General features: G+C 46.1%; 1 protein-coding gene across 1 annotated transcript in view; it reads left to right on the top strand.

The window, feature by feature from the left end:
- PHACTR1 (phosphatase and actin regulator 1) overlaps positions 1-22,696 on the top strand; it is a 233,509-nt gene that overhangs the window by 47,441 nt on the left and 163,372 nt on the right. The window contains exon 2 of the mRNA XM_015429100.1: positions 1,918-2,082. Coding sequence (XP_015284586.1) covers positions 1,918-2,082 — 165 coding nt within the window. The remainder of the gene's footprint in view (positions 1-1,917; positions 2,083-22,696) is intronic.

Below are 22,696 nucleotides of genomic sequence, written 5' to 3'. Positions count from 1 at the left end.
CACAGCACTCCAGTGTGGATCCAGGGACGCCGGCGACGGGCCTCCTCAGGCCTTCCTCGGGCGGCAGCAGTCCAGCGCGGGCCCGGGAGACCAGCGACGAGCCTCTTCAGGTCTCCCCTGGGCCACAGCGCTTTGGAGCTGGGGGCAGGGCTTGCCGCCACCGCCATTTGTGCCAGCTCCAGCACACTCTGCCCCCAGATGACCCCTGGTTTTTAGCATCCGAAACATGGTTTTGAGATTTTTTTGGTGGGGGGGACCTTGCATCTCAGAAATTATGGTTTGTTCCATGAATCTCTGACTGGAAAACATTGTGTTTTATTGAATGTTCTAGAATGAGAAACAGGCTTCTAAGTGAAAGCCCCACCATGTTGCACAGGGTTGCGAAATCCGGGTTGGGGGATTGGACAGTAGAGCTTGTGGAGGGCAGAGTTTTCAGAAAGGATGGAACTCGGCAGGGATGTGATGCCCCAGAGTCTACCCTCCGAAGCTGCCATTTCCTGTTGAGGAAGTATTCTCTATAGTCTGGAGACCAGTTGTTATTCTGGTAAGGTCTCCAGGCCCTACGTGGAGGTTGGTAACCTTAGGAGACGATGTTTTTTGTAGTAGTATCTCTGATAGTGTCTGGTGGCTTCACTGGGTTAAATGTCTAAAAAGGGAGGTGCCAAGAGCTAAAGTCTGCTTGGAAGTCGTGCTCTTTGGCCCTCAAGCTTTCTCTCATTAATCACAGGGGATTTGTGAGGCACGTTGGTGGTTATTCAGAGGTGAGAAAAGGACTGCACTGTGTCTGCCTTGTTCTGCTGCTGAGCAGCTTAACAGGGAACAATGGAAACAAAGCTCCGCAGCTTCTAGCTTTCTCTCTCTCCCCCCCCCCTCCCATGTCAAAGGTTTGCATGGGCGCTTTCTACCCCTCAAAATGGCCGCTTGGAAGATGTGTGAAGGAACTGAGAGTTATCCTTTTGTTTCCTTTCTTGGCAGCTCCTAGAACATTTAAGGCAATGGCTGCTTCTCCAATTTTCCTGGTCTCCCCCTTTTCCCTCTCTTATTTCTCAAGGGCCTATGCAATGTTCCCTCTAAGCGGTGGAGTCCTGTGAGCAAAAATTCTACTTGGTGAGCTACTGGCATTAAAGTTGTGAGCGAGCCATTTGGCTACTGCATACATTAGTTTGCTCTGGAGCCATCCTTCCTGAACTAAGACAAAAATGTGTGAGCCAGAGGCTAAAAAACTGTGAGCTAGCTCACACTAACTCAGCTTAGAGGGAACACTGGGCCTATGTATTATTTAGTAAGACGCTGAACTGCAGGCTGTGGAAGGTCAGTAGTTCAGCAGTTCAAGACCCGGGTGCCGCAAGACGGAGTGAGCTCCCATCTCTAGTTCCAGCTCCTGCCAACCTAACAGTTCGAAAGCAAGAAATTGCAAGTAGATAAATAGGTACCACTTCGGTGGGTAGGTAACAGCGTTCCGTGCGCCTTGGTGTTTAATCATGCTGGCCACATGACCACGGAAACGTCTTCGGACAGCGCTGGCTCTTCGGCTTTGAAACGGAGATGAGCACCGCAACCCTAGAGTCGGACTCGACTGGCTTTCGAGCAAGGGAACCTTTACCTTTACCATCTATTACAACCAGTAAACTTATTGCAATAAAATATGTCCACTGTTTATAAAACTCTGAGGAGAAAATATCTTTTCGGATTTGTAGGAACCACCTTCCCAGATTACCTTTGAATCTCTGTCGAAAGGTGCGATGCAAAGGGCACGTGTTACTATTAATACTTACCTTTGTCACCCCCAGTGCAATGTGAACCTGGGTTAAAAAAAGAAACCTCTGTTCTCTCTGGCATGGTAAAATGCTGTCCATTTATGTTTTTTTTAAACTTGTTCTTTCCCTTCTCTGTTTCTTTTCTTTGGTGACCATATAGCTGAAGAAGTGGAGAGGCTGGCTGCAATGCGCTCGGACTCTCTGGTTCCGGGGACCCACACCCCTCCAATTCGGAGGAGAAGTAAGTTTGCCACTTTAGGACGAATTTTCAAGCCATGGAAATGGAGGAAGAAGAAGAGCGAGAAATTCAAGCACACGTCTGCAGGTAATTAGAGCAACTGCTGTTTTTGATGGAGGATGCTTTACTGTAAAAGAGAAGCGAGGGAAATCCGAATTTACCGGGTACAGATTAGTTGTGTTGCACATGACAATGATGAGGGCATATCCACATGGTGGCCGGCATCCAATGTTCTAGGCACAGAATGCAGAGTTTTCCTGCATTCCTCTCTGTTCGTGTAGTCCTTTCTGGATACTGAAAGATCATTGCCAGGGTTATGGGTCAAGGTGGAGGAATAGCCGCACAGGCCAGGGGGCTATTTGTTTATTTACTTAATGTATATACTATGTTTCTCCTCAGCAGGGGTCCAAAGAAGGTTATATCATTCTCCTCTCCTCCATTTTATCCTCACAATAACCTGAGCTTTCCTGGGGGCACCTGCTTTGGGGGGCAATAACTCAGGCATCCCAAATCCAGTCTTCACCAAACTTGGAGGGCACGTAGAGGAGAGCCTGCTGAAGACTCCCAGTGAGTTTGTCATCTCTAACTCATGAGGGGGCTGTTCTACCACCTCCTGAACTCATGAACCAAACAAACCATGCACCAGTTTTGGAAATGGGAAAAGTTTGAGAAAGTTCATGGTTCGTGTAATCAAATGAATCATGAACCACCACGAACCACCATTTTCCAGTCTGTGCCCAGCCCTATTGTCCAGCAATTAGTTACTAAAGGAGAAGATGGAATGCCACTTGCTTGGGGGCAGCTGTGCCCTTCGTGTGATATTGGTGGGTTTCTTAACAACATCTGGTTTGCCACTGTAGAAAATGCAATGCTGGACTAGATGGGCAACAAGGTCATCATTCACTTTGGGTGCCGAAACACCTGGCCCTGGATGGGTCACTATAGCAAGTAAATTTGTACCTATGGGTCACCATACCAAAAAGGTTGGGAACCACCGGTCTAGCCCACCTCCTCTGTCCTGCCAATGCCCTTCAATCAAGGCTTGCACAACTGTCTCAGCCAATATCTTCTCAATCATTCTTGCCAGAACCTTTGAATTTGACAGAAAAGGTGGATTGCCCACAGGCCAAGGGAGAGAGACTGATGCTAACACAATGGAGACTGAAAAGGTCATAGCAAGAAAATATCCTCAGTATCATCAGTGCCAACAGCTACACAGTTTAAAAACACATCTGAAAGCCTGCAGGAAATACAGACCTAGTGCCTGTATTTAAATTGTTATTGCTAAAGGATAGAACAAACACAGTTTTACTTATTTACTACTTTAAATTGTGACCCTTGGATTTCAAGGATATGCCCCTTCCTAGAATTCTTGCTGAGTATCACTAAGAAGCAGAAAATGCATTCCAAGCAGTTTCCAGGAAATGGAAAGCTTAGTTAGTTTACGTGGATAATTGGATCTTCTTCAGCAGTTTTCATTTTGCACGGGAGACTTTATTAGCCTAAAGCCTTTTGCATTTAATTGTTCCAAGCTTGCCCTTGTACAGCCTTATAGGGTTATGACTCTGTCTGTGTGTGTGTGTGTGTGTGTACATGCCACCAAGTTACTTCCGGCTTATGGCGGCCCTATGCTCAAGTGGTTAAGACGCTGAACTGCAGGCTGTGGAAGGTCGGTAGTTCCAGCAGTTCGAGACCCGAGTGTGCCGCGTGACGGAGTGAGCTCCCGTCTCTAGTTCCAGCTCCTGCCAACCTAGCAGTTCGAAAGCAAGACATTGGAAGTAGATAAATAGGTACCACTTCGGTGGGTAGGTAACAGCGTTCCGTGCGCCTTGGTGTTTAATCATGCCGGCCACATGACCACGGAAACGTCTTCGGACAGCGCTGGCTCTTCGGCTTTGAAACGGAGATGAGCACCGCAACCCTAGAGTCGGACTCGACTGGCTTTCGAGCAAGGAAACCTTCACCTTTACCTTTTAAAACGTCCTATCATTGATCGCCATGCTCAGGTCTTGCAAACTGAAGGCTGTGTCTTTATTGAGTTAATCCATTTCATGTTGGGTCTTCCTCTTTTCCTGCTGCCTTCAGCTTTTCCCAGCATCATTGTCTTTTCCAGTGACTCTTGTCTTCTCAGGATGTGACCGAAGTACGATCACCTCACTTTAGTCATTTTAGCTTCTAAGGAGAGTTCAGATGATTTGACCTACAACCCACTGATTTGTTTTTTGGACGGTCTACAAGATCCATAAAACTCTCCACCAGTACCACGTTTCAAATGAATCAACTTCATGATTATTATTGGTTATGATTGGTTCTAGTCAGGGCTATTTTGGGGCAGGAACGCACAGGGACGGAGTTCCGGCTGGCTCCCAAGTTGGCCACGCCCAGCAGGAACTCATTAGCATAATAGGCCACACCCAACAGCAGGAACTCATTAGGATTGGCTACGTTAGGGGTGTGTGGCCTAACATGCAAAGGAGTTCCTGCTACAAAAAAAGGCCCTGGGTTTTGACAGCAAACAAGGTAAACAGAATAACAAGCAAAAGGTGGGTGTGGCTGGATGAGCACACTTCTGGTAACATGGGGGTGCAACCTAATGTGCTAATGAGCTGTGCTGTCATGGGTGTGGCCCAATATGCTAATAGGTTCCTGCTGTTGGGTGTGGCCTATTATGCTAATGAGTTCCTGCTGGGCTTTTTCTATAAAAAGAGCCCTGGTTCTAGTAAAATGTGAAATGGATTCCCTTTTCAAGTATTGAAGGACTTTCCTATTAAGAATGGAACTCCAGCAAATGCAGAAAACTTTCCTGTTCCAGCAGGCACTGGAAATTCCTGGCCAAGCAGGGACCTTCCTCCTCCTCTTCCCTCTCAGAGAGAACCAGTGGCCCAGACAAACATGAAGTCCAGTCTCTTCTACTTTGCGTAGAGGCAGGCAAGAAAATGTTTCAAATAAACATTTCTAGAAACTAAGTTATTAACGGTGTAATCCTAAACAGAATTAACATCCTTCTTAAACTCATGCGTTTAGAAGGGTGTCATTCTTCTTAGGATGCCTGTCTTAATCATCTTGGAGGCAATGAACTCGGAGTTTGAAATGCTTCTGTCCTTTGATGCACGTGGTGCAAATAAAACACATTTGCTTCAGTCCATGGTGCTTAAAAATGCCATTGTGGATGCTTAATCTTGTGCAAGCAGATACTGCCCCCATTCTTGTCAATGCTGGGGACTGTTTTGCACATGCAAGGGAGATGCGAGGGTCCCTCCTTTCCTCTTAAAACTGCCTCTTTCAGTATCCATTGTATCTGTCTGCATCAGAGGAAGATGGAAGACAGTGAAGCCCACTTTTTCCAGAGCAAATGCCATTTAGCTTCCCCCTTCCTGGATTGACCTTCTGCAGTGGCTGTTCCAACCTGCTTATTATTTAGCCATTATGGAAGAGTTGGCACCCAGATTTATTCATTCATTCATTTATTTCACTTCTCCAGCCTTTTTTCTCCAGTGGAGACCAAAAGCGGCTTACATTGTTCTCCTTTCCTCTATCAAGAAGAAGAAGAAGAGATTGAATTTATACCCCGCCCTTCACTCGGAGTCGCAGAGCGGCTTACAAACTCCTTTCCCTTCCCCTCCCCACAACAGACACCCTGTGAGGTAGGCGGGGCTGATTTATACCCCGCCCTTCACTACCCAAAGGAGTCTCAGAGCATCTTACAAACTCCTTCCCCTTCCCCTCCCCACAACAGACACCCTGTGAGGTAAAAGAAGAAGAAGAAGAGGAGATTGGATTTACACCCCGCCCTTCACTACCCAAAGGAGTCTCAGAGCATCTTACAAAATCCTTCCCCTTCCCCTCCCCACAACAGATACCCTGTGAGGTGGGTGGGGCTGAGAGAACTCTGACACAAACTGCTCTTTTTCAAGGACAGCTGTGCCAGAGCTTGTGGCTGACCCAAGGTCACATCAGCAGGTGCAAGTGGAGGAGTGGGGAATCAAACCCGGTTCTCCCAGATTGGAGTCCACGCACTTAACCACTACACAAACTGGCTCTATTTCATCCTCACAACAACCCTGCTCAGTAGATTAGGCTGAGAGTAGGTGACTGGCCCTATTTCAGCTTCCCTGGCGGAAGTGGGGATTCGAACCTGGGTCTGCCAGGTGGTGGTATGGCACTCTTTTTGTTGCTTGTTTTCATTGCCTCTGCCTATCCCTTTCCCCCTTTGTAATGTACCTATTATATTGCAATCTGGATGTTTTTCTTACTTACAAACACCTTGAGTACAGAATCGGTAAGGTCATATTTGAATGTGATAAATAAACTAACAAGACACTGAAGACTATACATAGAGCATTTCCTGCTACTGGAAGTAGGGTTGCCAAGTCTGATTTTTGCCGCAGCGGGGGACTCCTGGCTGGCGGCTGGAGTGCGCGCACATCCACGTCACCAGGAAGTGACGTGACGAGGCCAGGCACGCTGGGGGCAGGGCGATGACCATCCGAGGGAAAAACATAGAGTTTCCCCTGGGATGACCGTGGTCCTGCCCCCAGCGTGCCCAGCGTGGTCGTGTCACTTCCGAGTGACGTGCACGTTGGGGTGGGGTTCCCCCGGGGCCCGACCCCCCGGGGGGACTTGGCAAGCCTAACTGGAAGGGGAGTTTCCCACGTGCACGCGGTGGGTGCTGTGTCAGTTCAATTGGCCATGTGTCTTTAATCAGTGTTCTCTCAGGAATGTTAAATTAATTGTTTGGAACCGTGCTTTATTTTATTTTATTTTATTTTATTTTTTGCCTTACGGCATTGTAAAATTCTACCGGTTGTTGTGTCTATACAGGGGTCGTTTCGTAGAAAAAGAGCTAGGGGAACTCATTAGCATAACTCATTAGCATATGCCACACACCCTGACATCAGGGGCCCAGCGGTGGACCTGCAAGGCCGGCGGGAGTGCGAGGAAGCCCCGCCAAGGCCCTCCCTGGCCCCAGGCAGGCAGGTGTGGGGAGAGGCGGGGAGGAAGCAACTTACCCTCCCTCTTCTCCTGCCTCCTCCTGGCTGAATGAGGGCTGGAAGCGGGGCGTTTGGAAGCAGGGGCGGGGCTTCGTCATGTGCCCCGCCCCCTGCACCTCACCCGGGGGAACGGCGATCCCCCGCTTTCCCCCCCGAAATGACCTCTGTGTCTATATATACACTATTGAGAAGATATATTGTCCAGGTGGTATGATTGCCTAACTATCACCAGGCCACTTTGTCTCCCCTGCATGGTCTCTGCCCATCATGCTAGTAAGCTTCCCACAAGACAGTTCTGGTGAGATTCATAGAGCTTTTCGCAGCGTTTTTGCAGACACATACAGAACAAAGGCACCGTGAATGAGCTACATGGCTTCCTTAGTGAATGTGGAAGAAAAGATGGAATGCCGTCTCAAGCTCTGCATGATAACAGAGATTGGGATGGAGCTGGTATCTGATATCTCGCATCTCCGTGAGGTTAGCACTTTAATTTCCAAAGCAAATCACAAGCAACCCCTAAGGAATGCTGTAATGAGAGCTAGCTCGCTTAATCTTTTGGTGTTCTGATAAACGTCTTTAGGAAAAAAAAAAATATAATTTCCATTTAGAAAAACATAATTCCCGTCAGTCTCCTGAGGAAATGCACTCAGTTTTGCCCACTTTGAAGAGGATTAGAAATTAGCAAGGAGGAGAGAGAAACGCAGCCGGCAGGTTCAGTGACAGGTTCAAGTGTACAAAAGACAAAGTATATCCATGACGTCTTATGCCTCAATAAATGTGTTGATCTGCAAGATCCACAGCTTTGCAGTAGACTGACTGCTGTCTCTCTGCACTGAAAACAGGCAGCTGGTTTATACCGAGTCCAAGGTCAGTATTTTCTGCTTCGACTGGCAGCAGCTCTCCAGGGTCTTTCCCATCACCTAGCCTCTGACTTTTTAAACTGGAGATTGAACCTTAGATCTGATGCATAGCAGATGTTATACCACTGAGCCATGGCCCTTCCCATAAGATGCATGACAGATACAGAGAGACCGGAAGTAGGTACGGCACGGTGACGGGCGGTTTCTCGGGCACTCCGAGAACGCCCAATCTGTTAACGTTCTTTTGGGGGACCCCGGGGGACCGGGGAGTCCTCGGTGGACCTCTTGGAGAGAGGACTATGCAGGGGACTCAGTTGCGGCCCCTCCCGCTCTTGGCAAGGCAGGGAGGTGACCGCTTCCTGTCCGGAAGCGGGAGCGTTTTCATGGAGTAGAGTTTACTCTACACAAGCTGCGACCATCCTTTTTTACCGTTTTTGAAACTGAAATTCAATATGGGATATAGCAAGGACTTTGTAAGTACACGTATTTCTAATTTCTAATGGTTTGGACATCATTTGGCAAGTTACCCCTTGATTTCTATCCCATGGTATCAATATTTACAAATACAACATGTATGTTCTCAAATAAAAATAAATACAATCATGTCGCAACCGCTATCTGAATTCGAACAAGTTTATAAATATGCTTGGAGCTCAAAGAAACATTTAATTTCTAAGTTATATATTATCTTAATGTCAAAGGATGTTGATAAACCATTATCATATCAACTTAAATGGCAAACTTTATGCACACAAACTTTGGATGATGATCACTGGAAAAAGTTATGGTTGAACTTTCCATTTAGTACCAATATTGTTGACATAAAACTTCAGATGTTTAAAATACTTACTTTTTGGTATTTGACTCCACAGAAGCTGGCCCATATGGTGCCAACGGCAAGATCATTGTGTTGGAAACAATGTGGTAGTCTGGGAACATATACACATTGCTGGTAGCAAGGACTTTGTAAATACGCGTATTTCTAATTTCTAATGGTTTGGACATTGTTTGGCAAGTTACCCCTCGATTTTCGAGCCCAAGATGGAGGTGTATGAGCGGCCAGAGAGCGAAAGAGGCAAAGAAACATAATGGATGGTTGTTTTTCTCCTTGGGGTTTGAGAACTATGTAGCGGGGGACTTCATTTTCTGTTGGAATTGTTGGAAGAATTTTGAAAGAGGACTAAGTAGAAGTAACTTTATTCCGTAAAATGGCGGCGGCAGCTGAGTCAGAGAAGGAGGATTTTGACGATGATACCTTGGTAGGAGAACTCACATTGGATCAATTTATGAAAGTATTGAGGGAGGAAATTCAAAAAGGCATCAGGCAAGCATGTGCGAATGTGATTGGAAATTTACAAGTGGCATTACAGGACAAAGAAAAAGAGAGAAATGAAAAGGAATTAAGGCAGGACGGTTGTGATGTGGGGGGACAACAGGCTGGCTGTTATAAAGAGACCTTTGTTAGTACCCAGCCTGTCCCATTGATAGAAGTAAAAGTAAAGAGGAGGGGTGTGTCGTATACAGAGACAGAACAAACAAAAAAGGAGAGAGAAAATATGCCTGATAAGGAAGGGAGAAATGAAAATAAGAAGAAAAGGAAAAAGAGATCAAGACAAGGTGTATGGAAAAGTAGGACTGAAAAGGCAATTAGGAGTATAATCAGGTGGAAATGTAGAAGAGAAAACGTTGATATAAGATCACATATAGCCAAAGAAAAAAGATATAGGGTCTCACGGAAGCGAAATAAAAAGAAAAAAGAGAGATCAAGACGAGGTATGTGGAAAGATGAGAGTGGAAACATAACCTGGGACATAGTTAAATGGAAATACAGAAGAAACAATCCAGAAACAAAACTACAAGCATGCAAAGAGAAAAGTCATGTGGACTCATTGAAGAGGGAAAGCAAACTTCAGATTTATAGGAAAAAAATTAAGCTGTATGAAGTTTTAGTAAAAAAAAATGATTTGTTGGAAAAATGAACGGATGACATTGATGTATTTTAATGGCAATGCATTTCTCTTTATGGTTAATTAATTATTTATGCATGTAGGATGGGAGTAATGGTAATATAAGTGGAACGGGAAAGAAAAATAATGAAGGGGGTTAGAGTAGAATGGTTTTGAAGAGTTTTTTTTTTCTTGTCATATTGGAATTATGAATTTATGGCATTTCCTGTATCCCAATATTGATGAATTGGCTATATTGTATTGTGTGTCCTTTCCCCCCCCCCCTATCCTTGCATTATTGTGTAGTAGTTAGAGTAAAGGGGGAAGAAAATTATGAATCAAGATATAAATAGAGCTTTAGTTATTTAGTGTAATATGTTTTATGGATTTGTGTTGGAAATGAACTTATAGTTTCCATTGTATTGTAAAATGATGATTTGGCTTATATGCCTAATGATTAGGCTTTATAATTTTAGGAGTGTAAGATAATTTTAGAATAAATTCACAGGGGAAAATTATATATTAAATGTGGGAAGGAGAAGAATAGGCTTGAATGTAGCTTATACAAAGATAGCTTGTATGATGTATGGGTTATATCGGATTGGGAAAAGGAATGGGTCTGGGAGTACCCTACCATAGATGACTTCATTCATAGTATAGAGGTTAAATTAGTAGGTTATTTATGTGTGTTAAGCTTTTTGGGGGAATAGGAAATATAACTTATAGTTAATGTTTGTAATGAACGCCTAACAGTTTAAAACTTAGAAGAAGGTAATTATCAACAGAAAACTGTGAGAACCGCAAATGGAGAGTCCAAAGTCTATAGAGAAAGGATGAACTAAATAAGAAGCAAGTTAATAGATATTAGTAAAGTTAGAAAGGCGTACATAAAATGGTAAATTTGTGTCTTAGCTTTTATCCCTAAGAGGTTAGTGGAAATGATGGTATTTTGAATTATTTGTATTTACAATGTTAATTAGAGCGTATGTGATGTATATGTGGCATGTTGAAAACCCAATAAAAAGATTTAAACACAAGATGCATGACAGATACAGTGTAATCCACTTTTGCATCTCTTTGTTCGTTAACAGCAGGCGCTGCTTTTTTGGGGGGGATTCAAGCTTAAGAACATAAGAGAAATCCTGATGGCACTGGTATTTCTGGCCACTGTGTGACACAGAGTGTTGGACTGGATGGGCCTTTGGCCTGATCCAACATTGGCGTCTCTTATGTTCTTATGTTCTTATAACTCCAGAAGCCCCCCCACTGTTGCCCCCGAAGCACCAAGAATACAGAGCATCACTGCCCCAGACTTAGTGTTCCCTCTATACCTTGTGGCTAACAGCCACTCATGGACCTCTGCTTCATATGTTTATCCAGTCCTCTCTTGAAGCTGTCTATACTTGTAGCCACCACCACTTCCTGTGGCAGTGGATTCACCGTGTTAATTACTCTTTGGGTGAAGAAGTACTTCCTTTTATGTGTTCTAAGCCTACTGCTCGTTAATTTCATGGAGTGCCCACGAGTTCTTGTATTGTGCGAAAGGGAGAAAAGTACTTCTTTCTCTGCCATCTCTATCCCATGCATAATTTTGTAAACCTCGATCATTTTTTTTTTTTACAATTGCTCAGACAAAGTCCCACAATTGATCTAGAAGCGTCAACAGGGAATCTGGGAACAGAAGCAAGCAAGCACAGTCCTGAAGGGATGCAATCTTCTAAGAACGAGTAGTTTCTTTGTTTTTGTTTTACTTCCATTTTACCCCGCCTTTCTCCTCCATTTTATCCACACAACAACTCTGTGGGCTTCCTTAGGCTGAGAGTGTGTGGCTGTCCCAAGACCACCCAGCAAGATTCCATGCATAACCGTAGCCAGGATATTTTTTTGTTGTTCAGGGGGCATTTAATTTTTTACGGGGGCAGTTAAATTGCAGTTAATTGCATTAATCTGAATGCCTGTCCTTAAAGGGGGAGGCTCCGGGCCTGTTTCTAGCCCTTCCTTCCAAGGGACAGGGCAGCGAGGGCATCCCTTCCCCAAAAAAATAACCAACTCAGAGGGCATTTGATTGCCTTCAGAAGGCATTTAAATGCCTTTCGAGTTCCCTTCCATGGAGCAAGAAAGCTTAGAAAGGCACTCAAGAGTGGCACCTTCAGCACTTCTCCAGCCATCCCCCTTTCTACTAGCCCAGTCCTGCTATATACCACCAAGGTCATGGTGAGTCTTTCCAAAGCATCCCCATGAGCCTTTGGGAAACATGCAAATTAAGTTCCATGGCGGATCAGGGATTCAAGCCTGGATCTCCCGATCCTAGTGTGTAGTCCTGCACCACTCTACACCACACTGGCTGTCATAGTCTGCTGTGAGTGGTTGACACTTCACCGCCAACAAGGCTGGTGGCTCAGCAAGCAGGTCATCCTGCCAGAACTGACCAGGACCCAAGACAACACCTGCGCTTTTCACCACACCCATTGATGCTTGAATGAGAAAAACAAATAACATCTGGAACAGCTGCCCTCAGTAGGCCCTGGCTGCTGCAGCACCAGCTCTTAAAGGATTTCTCAGCCACCCATTCACTTTTACACAGGCGAGGCTTGTCGCCGTTGTCTATTTTTGTACATGAATTGGCAAATGCAGGCTTCCGATGAAAAGGGATGTTTATGCCGCTCAGTGACTGAATCTTTTGTGCCCTCTCGAAAATCTGCTGCATCGCATATTTCCAGCCATTAAGAAGCGCACTTTCCCTTGCTGGATTGAAAAGGCCTTTTTAAGGATGTACTAACCCCCATGCCGTTGCTTTAATGGTGCATTTGTAAGGAGAAAAAGATCCTTAAAGACCTCCGAGCTTACAGGAAAGGAATGTTTAATGAGGCTATCAGGATTTTATGCTAATCACAGTTCCAGATGCTCTAAAGATTATATGCAGCAGCCTCAGACTAATTCTGCAATGCCGTTCTGTAATGATGTATTGCTGCAAAAAAACAAGAGGTTGCAGTCACTAATCTGGAACAGCTGCCCTCAGTAGGCCCTGGCTGCTGCAGCACCAGCTCTTAAAGCATTTCTCAGCCACCCATTCACTTTTACACAGGCGAGGCTTGTCGCCGTTGTCTATTTTTGTACATGAATTGGCAAATGCAGGCTTCCGATGAAAAGGGATGTTTATGCCGCTCAGTGACTGAATCTTTTGTGCCCTCTCGAAAATCTGCTGCATCGCATATTTCCAGCCATTAAGAAGCGCACTTTCCCTTGCTGGATTGAAAAGGCCTTTTTAAGGATGTACTAACCCCCATGCCGTTGCTTTAATGGTGCATTTGTAAGGAGAAAAAGATCCTTAAAGATCTCCGAGCTTACAGGAAAGGAATGTTTAATGAGGCTATCAGGATTTTATGCTAATCACAGTTCCAGATGCTCTAAAGATTATATGCAGCAGCCTCAGACTAATTCTGCAATGCCGTTCTGTAATGATGTATTGCTGCAAAAAACAAGAGGTTGCAGTTACTATGTCAGGAAGAGAATGCATAAGGCAGGTTTCAGAGCTTGAACAGGTAGAGTGACAGTAGCTAGGAATTCTTGTTGTCTTTCCTCTTCTTTGACTGGTAGGCTGCGTCATGTGTCCAAGGGGGATTTAGCAACAGATTTGGTAATAATTAAATTCTGAGCCTACAGAGCAGGTACAATTGCTTTAAATACAACAAAATAGGATCTGTATCCAGTTTAGCCGCTGCAGTGACAAAACGTACAGCCACCGTCAAAACAGAATCAGATCTGGAAGAGTAGTCTTTTTGTAACGTGCTCTTTGCTTAAGAACTCTGCTCCAAGACTTAGTTTTAGTTTCTGAGTATGCAGTTGAAATCTAGGTGGTACCTCTTCAAGCACCCTGACCTGGATAGTCAGGCGAGCCTGGTCTCACCAGATCTCATAAGCTAAGCGGGGTTAGACCTGCTTAGTATTTAGATGGGAGCAGGGCTCTTTTTGTAGAAAAAGCCCAGCAGGAACTCATTAGCATAACAGGCCACACCCAACAGCAGGAACTCATTAGCATATTGGGCCACACCCCTGACAGCACAGCTCATTAGCACATTAGGCTGCACCCCCATGTTACCAGAAGTGTGGTTATCCGGCCTCACCCACCTTTTGCTTGTTATTCTGTTTACCTTGTTTGTTGTCAAAACCAGGGCCTTTTTTTGTAGCAGGAACTCCTTTGCATGTTAGGCCACACACCCCTAATGTAGCCAATCCTAATGAGTTTCTGCTGTTGGGTGTGGCCTATTATGCTAATGAGTTCCTGCTGGGCGTGGCCAACTTGGGAGCGAGCCGGAACTCCGTTCCTGTGCGTTCCTGCCCAAAAATAGCCCTGGATGGGAGACCACCAAGGAAGTCCAGTGTCACTATGCAGAGGAAGGCAATGGCAAACCACCTCTGAACGTCTCTTGCCTTGAAAACCCTGCAGGGTCGCCATAAGTTGGCCGTGACTTGATGGCAAAAAAACCACCCACTTCAAGCAGACCCCAAACAGGAGTCTTGTCTCGCCATAGCTTAAAGGCTAATAACGCATGAATGGTGGTTATAGGGTTTTATGGAGGAGAGCCCTGCTTCATCAGCCATCGCACGCATGAAGTGTTCTCTTCAGTCAACAGATCGATAAACGCACACCCCACGGGTTTGGAGGGGAAAGTGGGGTGGATCCAACCATGCTCCGAGAAACCTTCCTGCAGCCTGTGGAGCCTTCCAAGGGCCTCTTCCTCCAATGGAAGAGCCACTTAATTTTGGAGGAAGGCTTCAAGCTCGAGCCAAAAGGAAAGGTGGAAGATAAATATTTTAATTAATAAACTTTGCTCAGTGGAGTGGTAGGTGAAAAGTAATGGGTTTGCCGCATGGAAGACTCGGACAACGACATGCGGTTGCACACATTTATTCGTACTTAACATAAAGAACACACAATGGCCCTGCAAGGCCAACTATATACACACCCGGCCCAGTGCCCCCCACTCCCATTGGAGGGTTTGAATTTCCCGCCAATGAGCCTATTGGTCGGCAGGGGGGGGAACTAGGATCCGAGGTCCCTATTGTTCTGTGGAGCCAAGCTCCTCTCTTTCCTGCGGGCCCCTTGTGGCGGCTCGCGTACATAACAGTAGGGTCCACCCCAATATTCTTTTTTTTTGCCCAGTTGTTTATAATTGTTTCCTTTATACTTGTTTGCATGTATTAGGTTATCTGTGTATTTTATGGTCTGATCTTGGGTCAGTCACTCTCAACCTTAGGAGGAGGAGGAGGAGGAAGAGATTGGATTTATACCCCAGCCTTACCCGAAGGAGTCTCAGAGTGATTTACAATCCCTTTCCTTTCCCCTCCCCACCACAGACACCCCGTGAGGTAGGTGGGGCTGAGAAAGAGAGAGAGAGAGAGAGAGAGCTGCCCTTGAGAGAACAGCTCTGAAATAACTTATGACTGACCCAAGGTCACACCAGCAGCTGCATGTGGAGGAGTGGGGAATCAAACCCGGTTCTCCCAGATTAGAGTCCATGCTCCTAACCACTACACCAAACCTACCTCAAAGGTTGGTTATAAGAATAAAATAAGGGGTGGGGTGAACTCTAATCCGAACTCCTTAAAGGAAGGATGGAATAAAAATCTAATAAGCGTAGGGTCAAGTTTCATGAATCAGGTCTTATGTTTGGGAATCAGATTTGAAATCCCTCTCTTGACTTGTAGCTACACAGCGAGAACCTGGCTGGAGAAAAGAAGGGTTCATTGTGAAGTGGGAGGAGTGTTGTCTGATATCTTGTCCGGGAGAAGAAATATATATGTGCCTAAAAAGATGGAAATAAAAACAACAGCATTGGCTAATATGTTTTTATTCAGCATAATTCCCATTGATTTTGATGGAACATTAGAGTTACCAGCTCTGGGTTGGGAAATATCTGGAGATTTCGGGGGGGGCTGGGGAAGGTGAGATTTGGGGAGGGGAGGGACCTCAGCAGGGTATAATGCCATCAAATCCACCTTCCAAACAGTGTTCCCTCTAATATGAGTTAGTGTGAGCTAGCTCACAGTTTTTTAGCCTCTGGCTCACACATTTTTGTCTTAGTTTTGGAAGGATGGCACCAGAGCAAACTAATTTATGCAGAACCAAATTGCTCGCTCACAACTTTAATGCCAGTGGCTCACAAAGTAGAATTTTTGCTCACAGGGTTCTTTTTGTAGAAAAAGCCCAGCAGGAACTCATTAGCATATTAGGCCACACCCCTGACAGCACAGCTCATTAGCACATTAGGCCGCACCCCCATGTTACCAGAAGTGTGGTCATCCAGCCACACCCACCTTTTGCTTCTTATTCTGTTTACCTTGTTTGTTGTCAAAACCCAGGGCCTTTTTTTGTAGCAGGAACTCCTTTGCATATTAGGCCACACACCCCTAACATAGCCAATCCTAATGAGTTTCTGCTGTTGGGTGTGGCCTATTATGCTAATGAGTTCCTGCTGGGCGTGGCCAACTTGGGAGCCAGCCGGAACTCCGTTCCTGTGCGTTCCTGCCCCAAAATAGCCCTGTTTGCTCATAAGACTCCATGGCTTAGAGGAAACATTTTCTCCGGGGGAACTGATCTTGGTTGTTTGGAGATCAACTGTACCTGGAGGGTGACAACCCTAAACTGCATCCTGAATCGTAGCTAGAGAAAACAGTCATATCCTGAGATAATTTTGCAAGCTTCTGCTTTGATGCTTCCAAGCTGTTAATCTGGGCCTCGGTTCTAAGAAATCCAGAAAGTAGAAATACTGTGGATTTCATTTGTAGCATAGTCATTGAAAATTGAAGTTAAGGAGCATTGATACTTATCTGAATATTCATCTTGTAATCAGCATTGCCAGCAGTGAAATAACTGAAGCAGGCATCCCCTCAGGCAAGAGTGGAGCAGTATATTGATTGAACTTCACTGTTCCACTGACCTCCTGCCTGTCTGACCCATATTTGACTTGGTTCTTTGTTCTCTTAGCAATGTGAGCCTTGTCATGCAATAACTTTTCATTGCCGGGATGTTTATGATTCTGGTAGCCATCAATAAGTCAGGAGCACAAAACAGCCACATTGGAAGCTCGGAATCCTAACTCAAGGGCGTCATAAATAACAACAGAGCGCTGTAGGGTCTTCCTGAAAATTATAACCTTGTTTCATTTGATCTCTGTCTCAGGGAGGGCCAGAAACTCCTCTCTAGTTGTACATCAATAGTGGTATCTCTTTGGACAGAGAGAGGCTCCGTCGTGTACTATATATAGCTCAAAACACAATGGAGGCTCTATATGAAAGGTAGTGGTAATAAGTGGTATAAATGGAACGATGTCAGCAGTTCTGTAGTCCTTTATATAATAGTATACTGGTATGTGCTTTTGCGAAAGGACTCTTTGGTGGGATATGTGGTAGAAGACTCCACATAGGAGGTGTCCCATCATTATAGGTGGAATACTCCAGCTCCCCTGGAGAAAATGGCTGCTTTGAAGGGTGGATTCTATAGCATTGTACCATGCTGAGGCCCCTCCTCTCCCCAAACCCCGCCCTCTCCTGGATCCACCCCCCGCAACCCAGACCTGGCAACCCCAGAACTACTCACAAACTGTGTTTGGTGAATTCAGACAGCAAACCCAGCATTAGTTAAAGACGACTATGGTAGGCAAACAAGTTATAATTCCCTATCTGAGATCCTGCTTTGGTGCAACAACCTCTGTTTTGCCGGGATGTCTGTTATTTGAATACCAGAACTGTTCCTTGATCAAACCACAGTTTGTGCTTTTCCACACACTGGAGTTACTCTTTATTTCCTTGGGAATCAATCCACAAGTAGTGGGATTGGTTTGGGCATCTGCCTTCTCTCTGTATTGTCCCAGTTGTGAATGGGGTGGGGGGCAGAGGGAGTGATTTGACCACAATGGTCCAGTCATCAAATAGCATGCTGGGGGAGGGGGGGAGAAAACCAACATAAACCTTATGCACGAGGAAAAAGCCAAGCCAAAATCAGTTTACCGGAAAACATTGGGGTAAAAGTGGTCTCAAAAGGAGGGGGAATGGGCGGAACACAAAAAAACCCAAAGTGAAAACTAAAGGCACAAGAATGCATGCATAAATCAGGCGATAAACCAAAGCAGTATGGGGCCAGAACCGAGGGAAAAGGGGGGGGGAAACATGGAAAAGCCATTTATTAGGGCATTGGAATGCAGTCTAAGTGAATTGTCCTTTTTTGTTTCTTTGTTTGTTTTCAACTTGGGTTAGTATCATGTACGGCAATTCAACCAGTCATTATCTCTGAGATGCTGTTTTATATTCAGACCTCCACATGGGTGATTTAATTAAAAAGGATGAAATGTGCTGGGATAGATAAAGCCACAAACAATATAGAAATATGTCAAGAAAGATCAGTAGAGTTGATTTGTTACTTTCAGAGTCATACCTGTCTCATCATTTACAGGGGGGGAAATCAGTCTGATATACAGATGGTTTTTATTGCTCTGGCCTGATAATTAAAAGATTTGGAAAATGACAGGATTTTTTAAAAACCCGGATAAATCTAATGCTATCCTCATTTAATCTCACCAAGCTTTTTCCCTACAGCTGTTCATCTGCTTTGGAGAAAGGTAATTAGAACTAGGGAAACCTGCCTGGAACTAAAAAGAGAGACTCTGGTCACAACCTCTTCCCCTTTGCAGTTCTGTTATACAAGAGAAATCTTGCAAAGCATTGGAGTTCTAAAGACATGGTGTCAGAATGTTTAATTACATGCCACTAGTTCTGAACAAGGTGTGTCCGTGAGGTTTTCTTTCCACCTGGGTTCAGAATTTTATTTTATTTTTTTTCCAGCCTCTCTGAATCAGCATGTTGTGACTGTTCATATGAACAGCCTTGCAATACTGATGGCCACTGATAGGCTCACTCCCAGCAACACTCTTCTGTTAAAGATTTGTTTATTGAGATATGTAGCTGTGTCAAGTAGAGACCATCTGTGTCAGGACTGACTGTTATTATACATGATTCAAACAGCCCCCCCCCCCCAGTAACCCATCCAATCACTCCATTCACTCATCCCACCTAAATCTAACGTGCACTCTTCTCCCCACCACCACCTGTGAACCTACATGTTATCTATGACAGGCCAGCTAGCTGAGACAGGCTCCAGGGTCACTTACATTCTTCCCATTCGGGAGGCCCCTTAGAATAACAATTGCGAAGTGCCTGAATAAAGCAGGTTCTCACTCACGCATTCACTTACTCACTCACTGCCCTCCCCCAATGGCCCAAGTTGCAAGCAATTAGACAGAACAGAGAAATCCCATGGCAAACGAGGCCCCGAGTTTGACACCTGGAGATCTTCCATTATTTCAGCTCCAGACTACAGAGACCAGTTCCCCCAGAAAAAAAATGGCTGCTTTGGAGGGTAGCACTAGCACTGCAGGTCTATCTCTCCCTCTCTTTTTACAAGCTTGTAAAGAAGTAAGTGAGGCATTAGTAAAACGAAACCCGAAAATAAAAGCTGTGTAATACCTTTTATTAAGTCCAACCAAAAGAACACAACACATCATGCCAGCTTTGGAGTTTTCCAGAGTTCTTCATCAAGCCGAATGTTAAAAATATAAGCAAGGATTCGGAGCCAAGTATATACAATGATTTCAGCAAAAAGTGATTCAGCTTTATTTGAAGTAATGAACAAGCACTTAAACGCATTCATAACCAGCACGAGAAACAACTGGGAGCTAGGCTCCTTTTAAACATTCCCGGGCTAACATAGCCACACCTATTTACAATAATCAACCAATGGGGTTGTAGGAATAACGTCCAATGAGCTTGCTTCCCTCGCAGGGGACAGTGGTAGTTCTGATTGGTCGCTGTTACAGAGCGACCAATAGGAGTTCCGTTCAGAGGAGCCTTTGCTCGGCTCAAGCTTAACATGGAATGTCAATGGAGTGATTCACGTAACACGTTCAATACATTACACTTAACATAGGTTTCTACACAACAATTCCTCCCCCCGAAGACGGAACAACTTGGGAGCACACATAGTCTTTAAGATAGGCAGGAGGTTGCCTGCTCCGTTGTGAATGTCTTAACATTACCTCTGGGAAGCTGCTGAGATGTTCCCTATCGGTAGGGATATCCAGGGTATCTGGTGTGACAACCGTTTGATACCTTTCCTCAGACCGGATACTGGGTTCCATATGAATACTGGGTGGTTCCCCCTCTTGGGAGTTGTCCGAGCTTGGAAGCTCTACCCGTTCGTCTGGAACGAATATGTCTGCCACCGGAGTATTGGGCTCAGGGTCTACCTCAGCCCACCATTTCCTTAGCTGGCCGATGTGCCTTTTAAAAACTCGACCGTCAGCTAACCTTACAGAGTAAGTTCAGGTCCCCAGTACCTTGTTTACTGTGGCTGGCAACCACCGATGCCCTCCCGCATAGTTATGTGCATAAACATACTCTCCTTCCTCAAAACCCCTGGTCTGGTCAGTGGACTCACTCTGTGGGGGTTTGGACGTTGTTCAGTCCGGGGGCATTCGGTCGAGGAGTGTTGTTAAACGCCAACCCATTAGCATTTGTGCTGGGCTCCGCCCCGTCACTGAGTGCGGCGTGACATGCTGGTGCAGGAGGAACGACGCCACCTTTTGGCTCCAGTTGCCCTGCACCAGTCGGCTAAGAGTCTCCTTAGTGGTCCGCACCATTCTTTTGGCCTGCCCGTTAGTTGCCGGGTGGAATGGTGCGGACGTACTATGCTGTATCAGGTGTGCCGCCAAAAAATCCAAAGGAGGGCAAGAGGGAGGGAGAAAGAGCCAGCCGGCAACTCCTTTGCCATGCGGGACTTAGTTATGACCCTCCTTCCCTGCCATGCATGAGACTACACAGCCGGGCTGTGTGTGGTAGATGAGACACTGGCCTGGCCAAGCCACACCGTGGTATTTAGCTGTGTGCTCCTTTTCCTGCCCAGCAGTTCTCGGTGGGGTTGTGTGCCTCCTTCCCTGTCTGTGATTGGGATCAGCCGAGCCAAGTACCTACTTCCATGTACCATGTACCTACTTCCTCAGAGAGGCCATAGGCTGTGAAGGAAACACCAGCCTGGCTACACCAGTTTGGTGTAGTGGTTTAAGAGCGGCAGACTCTAATCTGGAGAACCGAGTTTGATTCCCCACTCCTCCACATGCAGCCTGCTGGGTGACCTTGGGCCAGTCACAAGTTCTCTCAGAGCTGTTCTCTCAAGAGCAGTTTCTGTCAGAGCTCTCTCAGCCCCACCTACCTCACAGGGTGCCTGTTGTGGGGAGAAGAAGGGAAGGGAGATTGTAAGCCGCTCTGAGACTCTGAGGGAAAGGCAGGGTATAAATCCAATCTCCTCTTCCTCCTCTTCTTCATCCACACAGACGGGGCCACTTCAGTATTAGTATATAGATATGGAGCAGGGGTCCATCAGTGGCTATTAGCCACAAGGTATAGATAGGGACTCTGGGGCAAGTGATGCTCTGTCTTCTTGGTGCTTGGGGGGGGCCAACAGTGGGAGGGCTTCTAGTGTCCTGGCCCCACTGGTGGACCTCCTGATGGCACCTGGTATTTCTGGCCACTGTGTGATACAGAGTGTTGGGGTGGATGGGCCTTTGGCTGTATCCAATATTGGTGTCTCTTATGTTCTTAATGGTGCGGACGTACTATGCTGTATCAGGTTTGCTGCCAAAAAATCCAAAGGAGGGCAAGAGGGAGGGAGAAAGAGCCAGCCAGCAACTCCTTTGCCATGCGGGACTTAGTTATGATGACCCTCCTTCCCTGACATGCATGAGACTACGCAGCCGGGCTGTGTGTGGTAGATGAGACACTCGCCTGGCTAAGCCACGCCATGGTATTTAGCTGTGTGCGCCTTTTCCTGCCCAGCAGTTCCCGGTGAGGTTGTGTGCCTCCTTCCCTGCCTGTGATTGGGATCTGCCGAGCCAAGTACCTACTTCCATGTACCATGTACCTACTTCCTCAGAGAGGCCATAGGCTGTGAAGGAAACACCAGCCTGGCTACACCAGTTTGGTGTAGTGGTTTAAGAGCGGCAGACTCTAATCTGGAGAACCGAGTTTGATTCCCCACTCCTCCACATGCAGCCTGCTGGGTGACCTTGGGCCAGTCACAAGTTCTCTCAGAGCTGTTCTCTCAAGAGCAGTTTCTGTCAGAGCTCTCTCAGCCCCACCTACCTCACAGGGTGTCTGTTGTGGGGAGAGGAAGGGAAGATTGTAAGACGCTCTGAGACTCTGAGTGAACGGCGGGGTATAAATCCAATCTCCTCTTCCTCCTCCTCCTCCTCTTCTTCCTCTTCCTCTTCTTCTTCTTCTTTGTCACGTGGGGCTCAGCTGCATACCTCCTTCCCCACCCAGCAAAGGGGCCTTGGTGGCCTCAGCAGGGGATGGCCCCACAGACTGCCGGCCCACCCGAATATCTCCCAGTGGCCTTAATGGACAGTCTGCCTTCCCGCAAGAGGGTAAATGGATGTGTTTTGGAGGAACAGTTTGTGGAAGAAATCGAGATGGCCTCCTCAATTCCAGAGGATGCCATGCCGGGAAATACCATCCCAGAGGGATCTCTGGAGCCAGGACACAATTGACGAGTCAATCCTGTTATACTTAGGTTTTTCTCTTTAAAAACTGGGCTTTGTACTTCAACCCCATTATAAACATCGACCTCGTGGTTAAAGAAGTGCGCCGCCTGGATACGCAAGTGCTTTGATAGGCGCTCCCGGACCCCCTCCTTGTGCACCGCGCGCCGTCTCGAAGGCGAGGGGGATTTATTCTTTCTACGGTGATAAAAACCTGCGTTGATTTCCTTTCCAGTTTGTTTTAACCCACTGTGCCAGTTTGTGTCTGTGTGTTTGGGAACCTGAGGGAGACTTAAAGGGAGACTTATAGAGAT

This window comes from Gekko japonicus, unplaced genomic scaffold, assembly GCF_001447785.1.
Source record: "Gekko japonicus isolate JY-2015 unplaced genomic scaffold, Gekko_japonicus_V1.1 scaffold1913, whole genome shotgun sequence".
Lineage (NCBI taxonomy): Eukaryota > Metazoa > Chordata > Lepidosauria > Squamata > Gekkonidae > Gekko > Gekko japonicus.
This window is presented reverse-complemented; position numbering and strand designations above follow the sequence as displayed.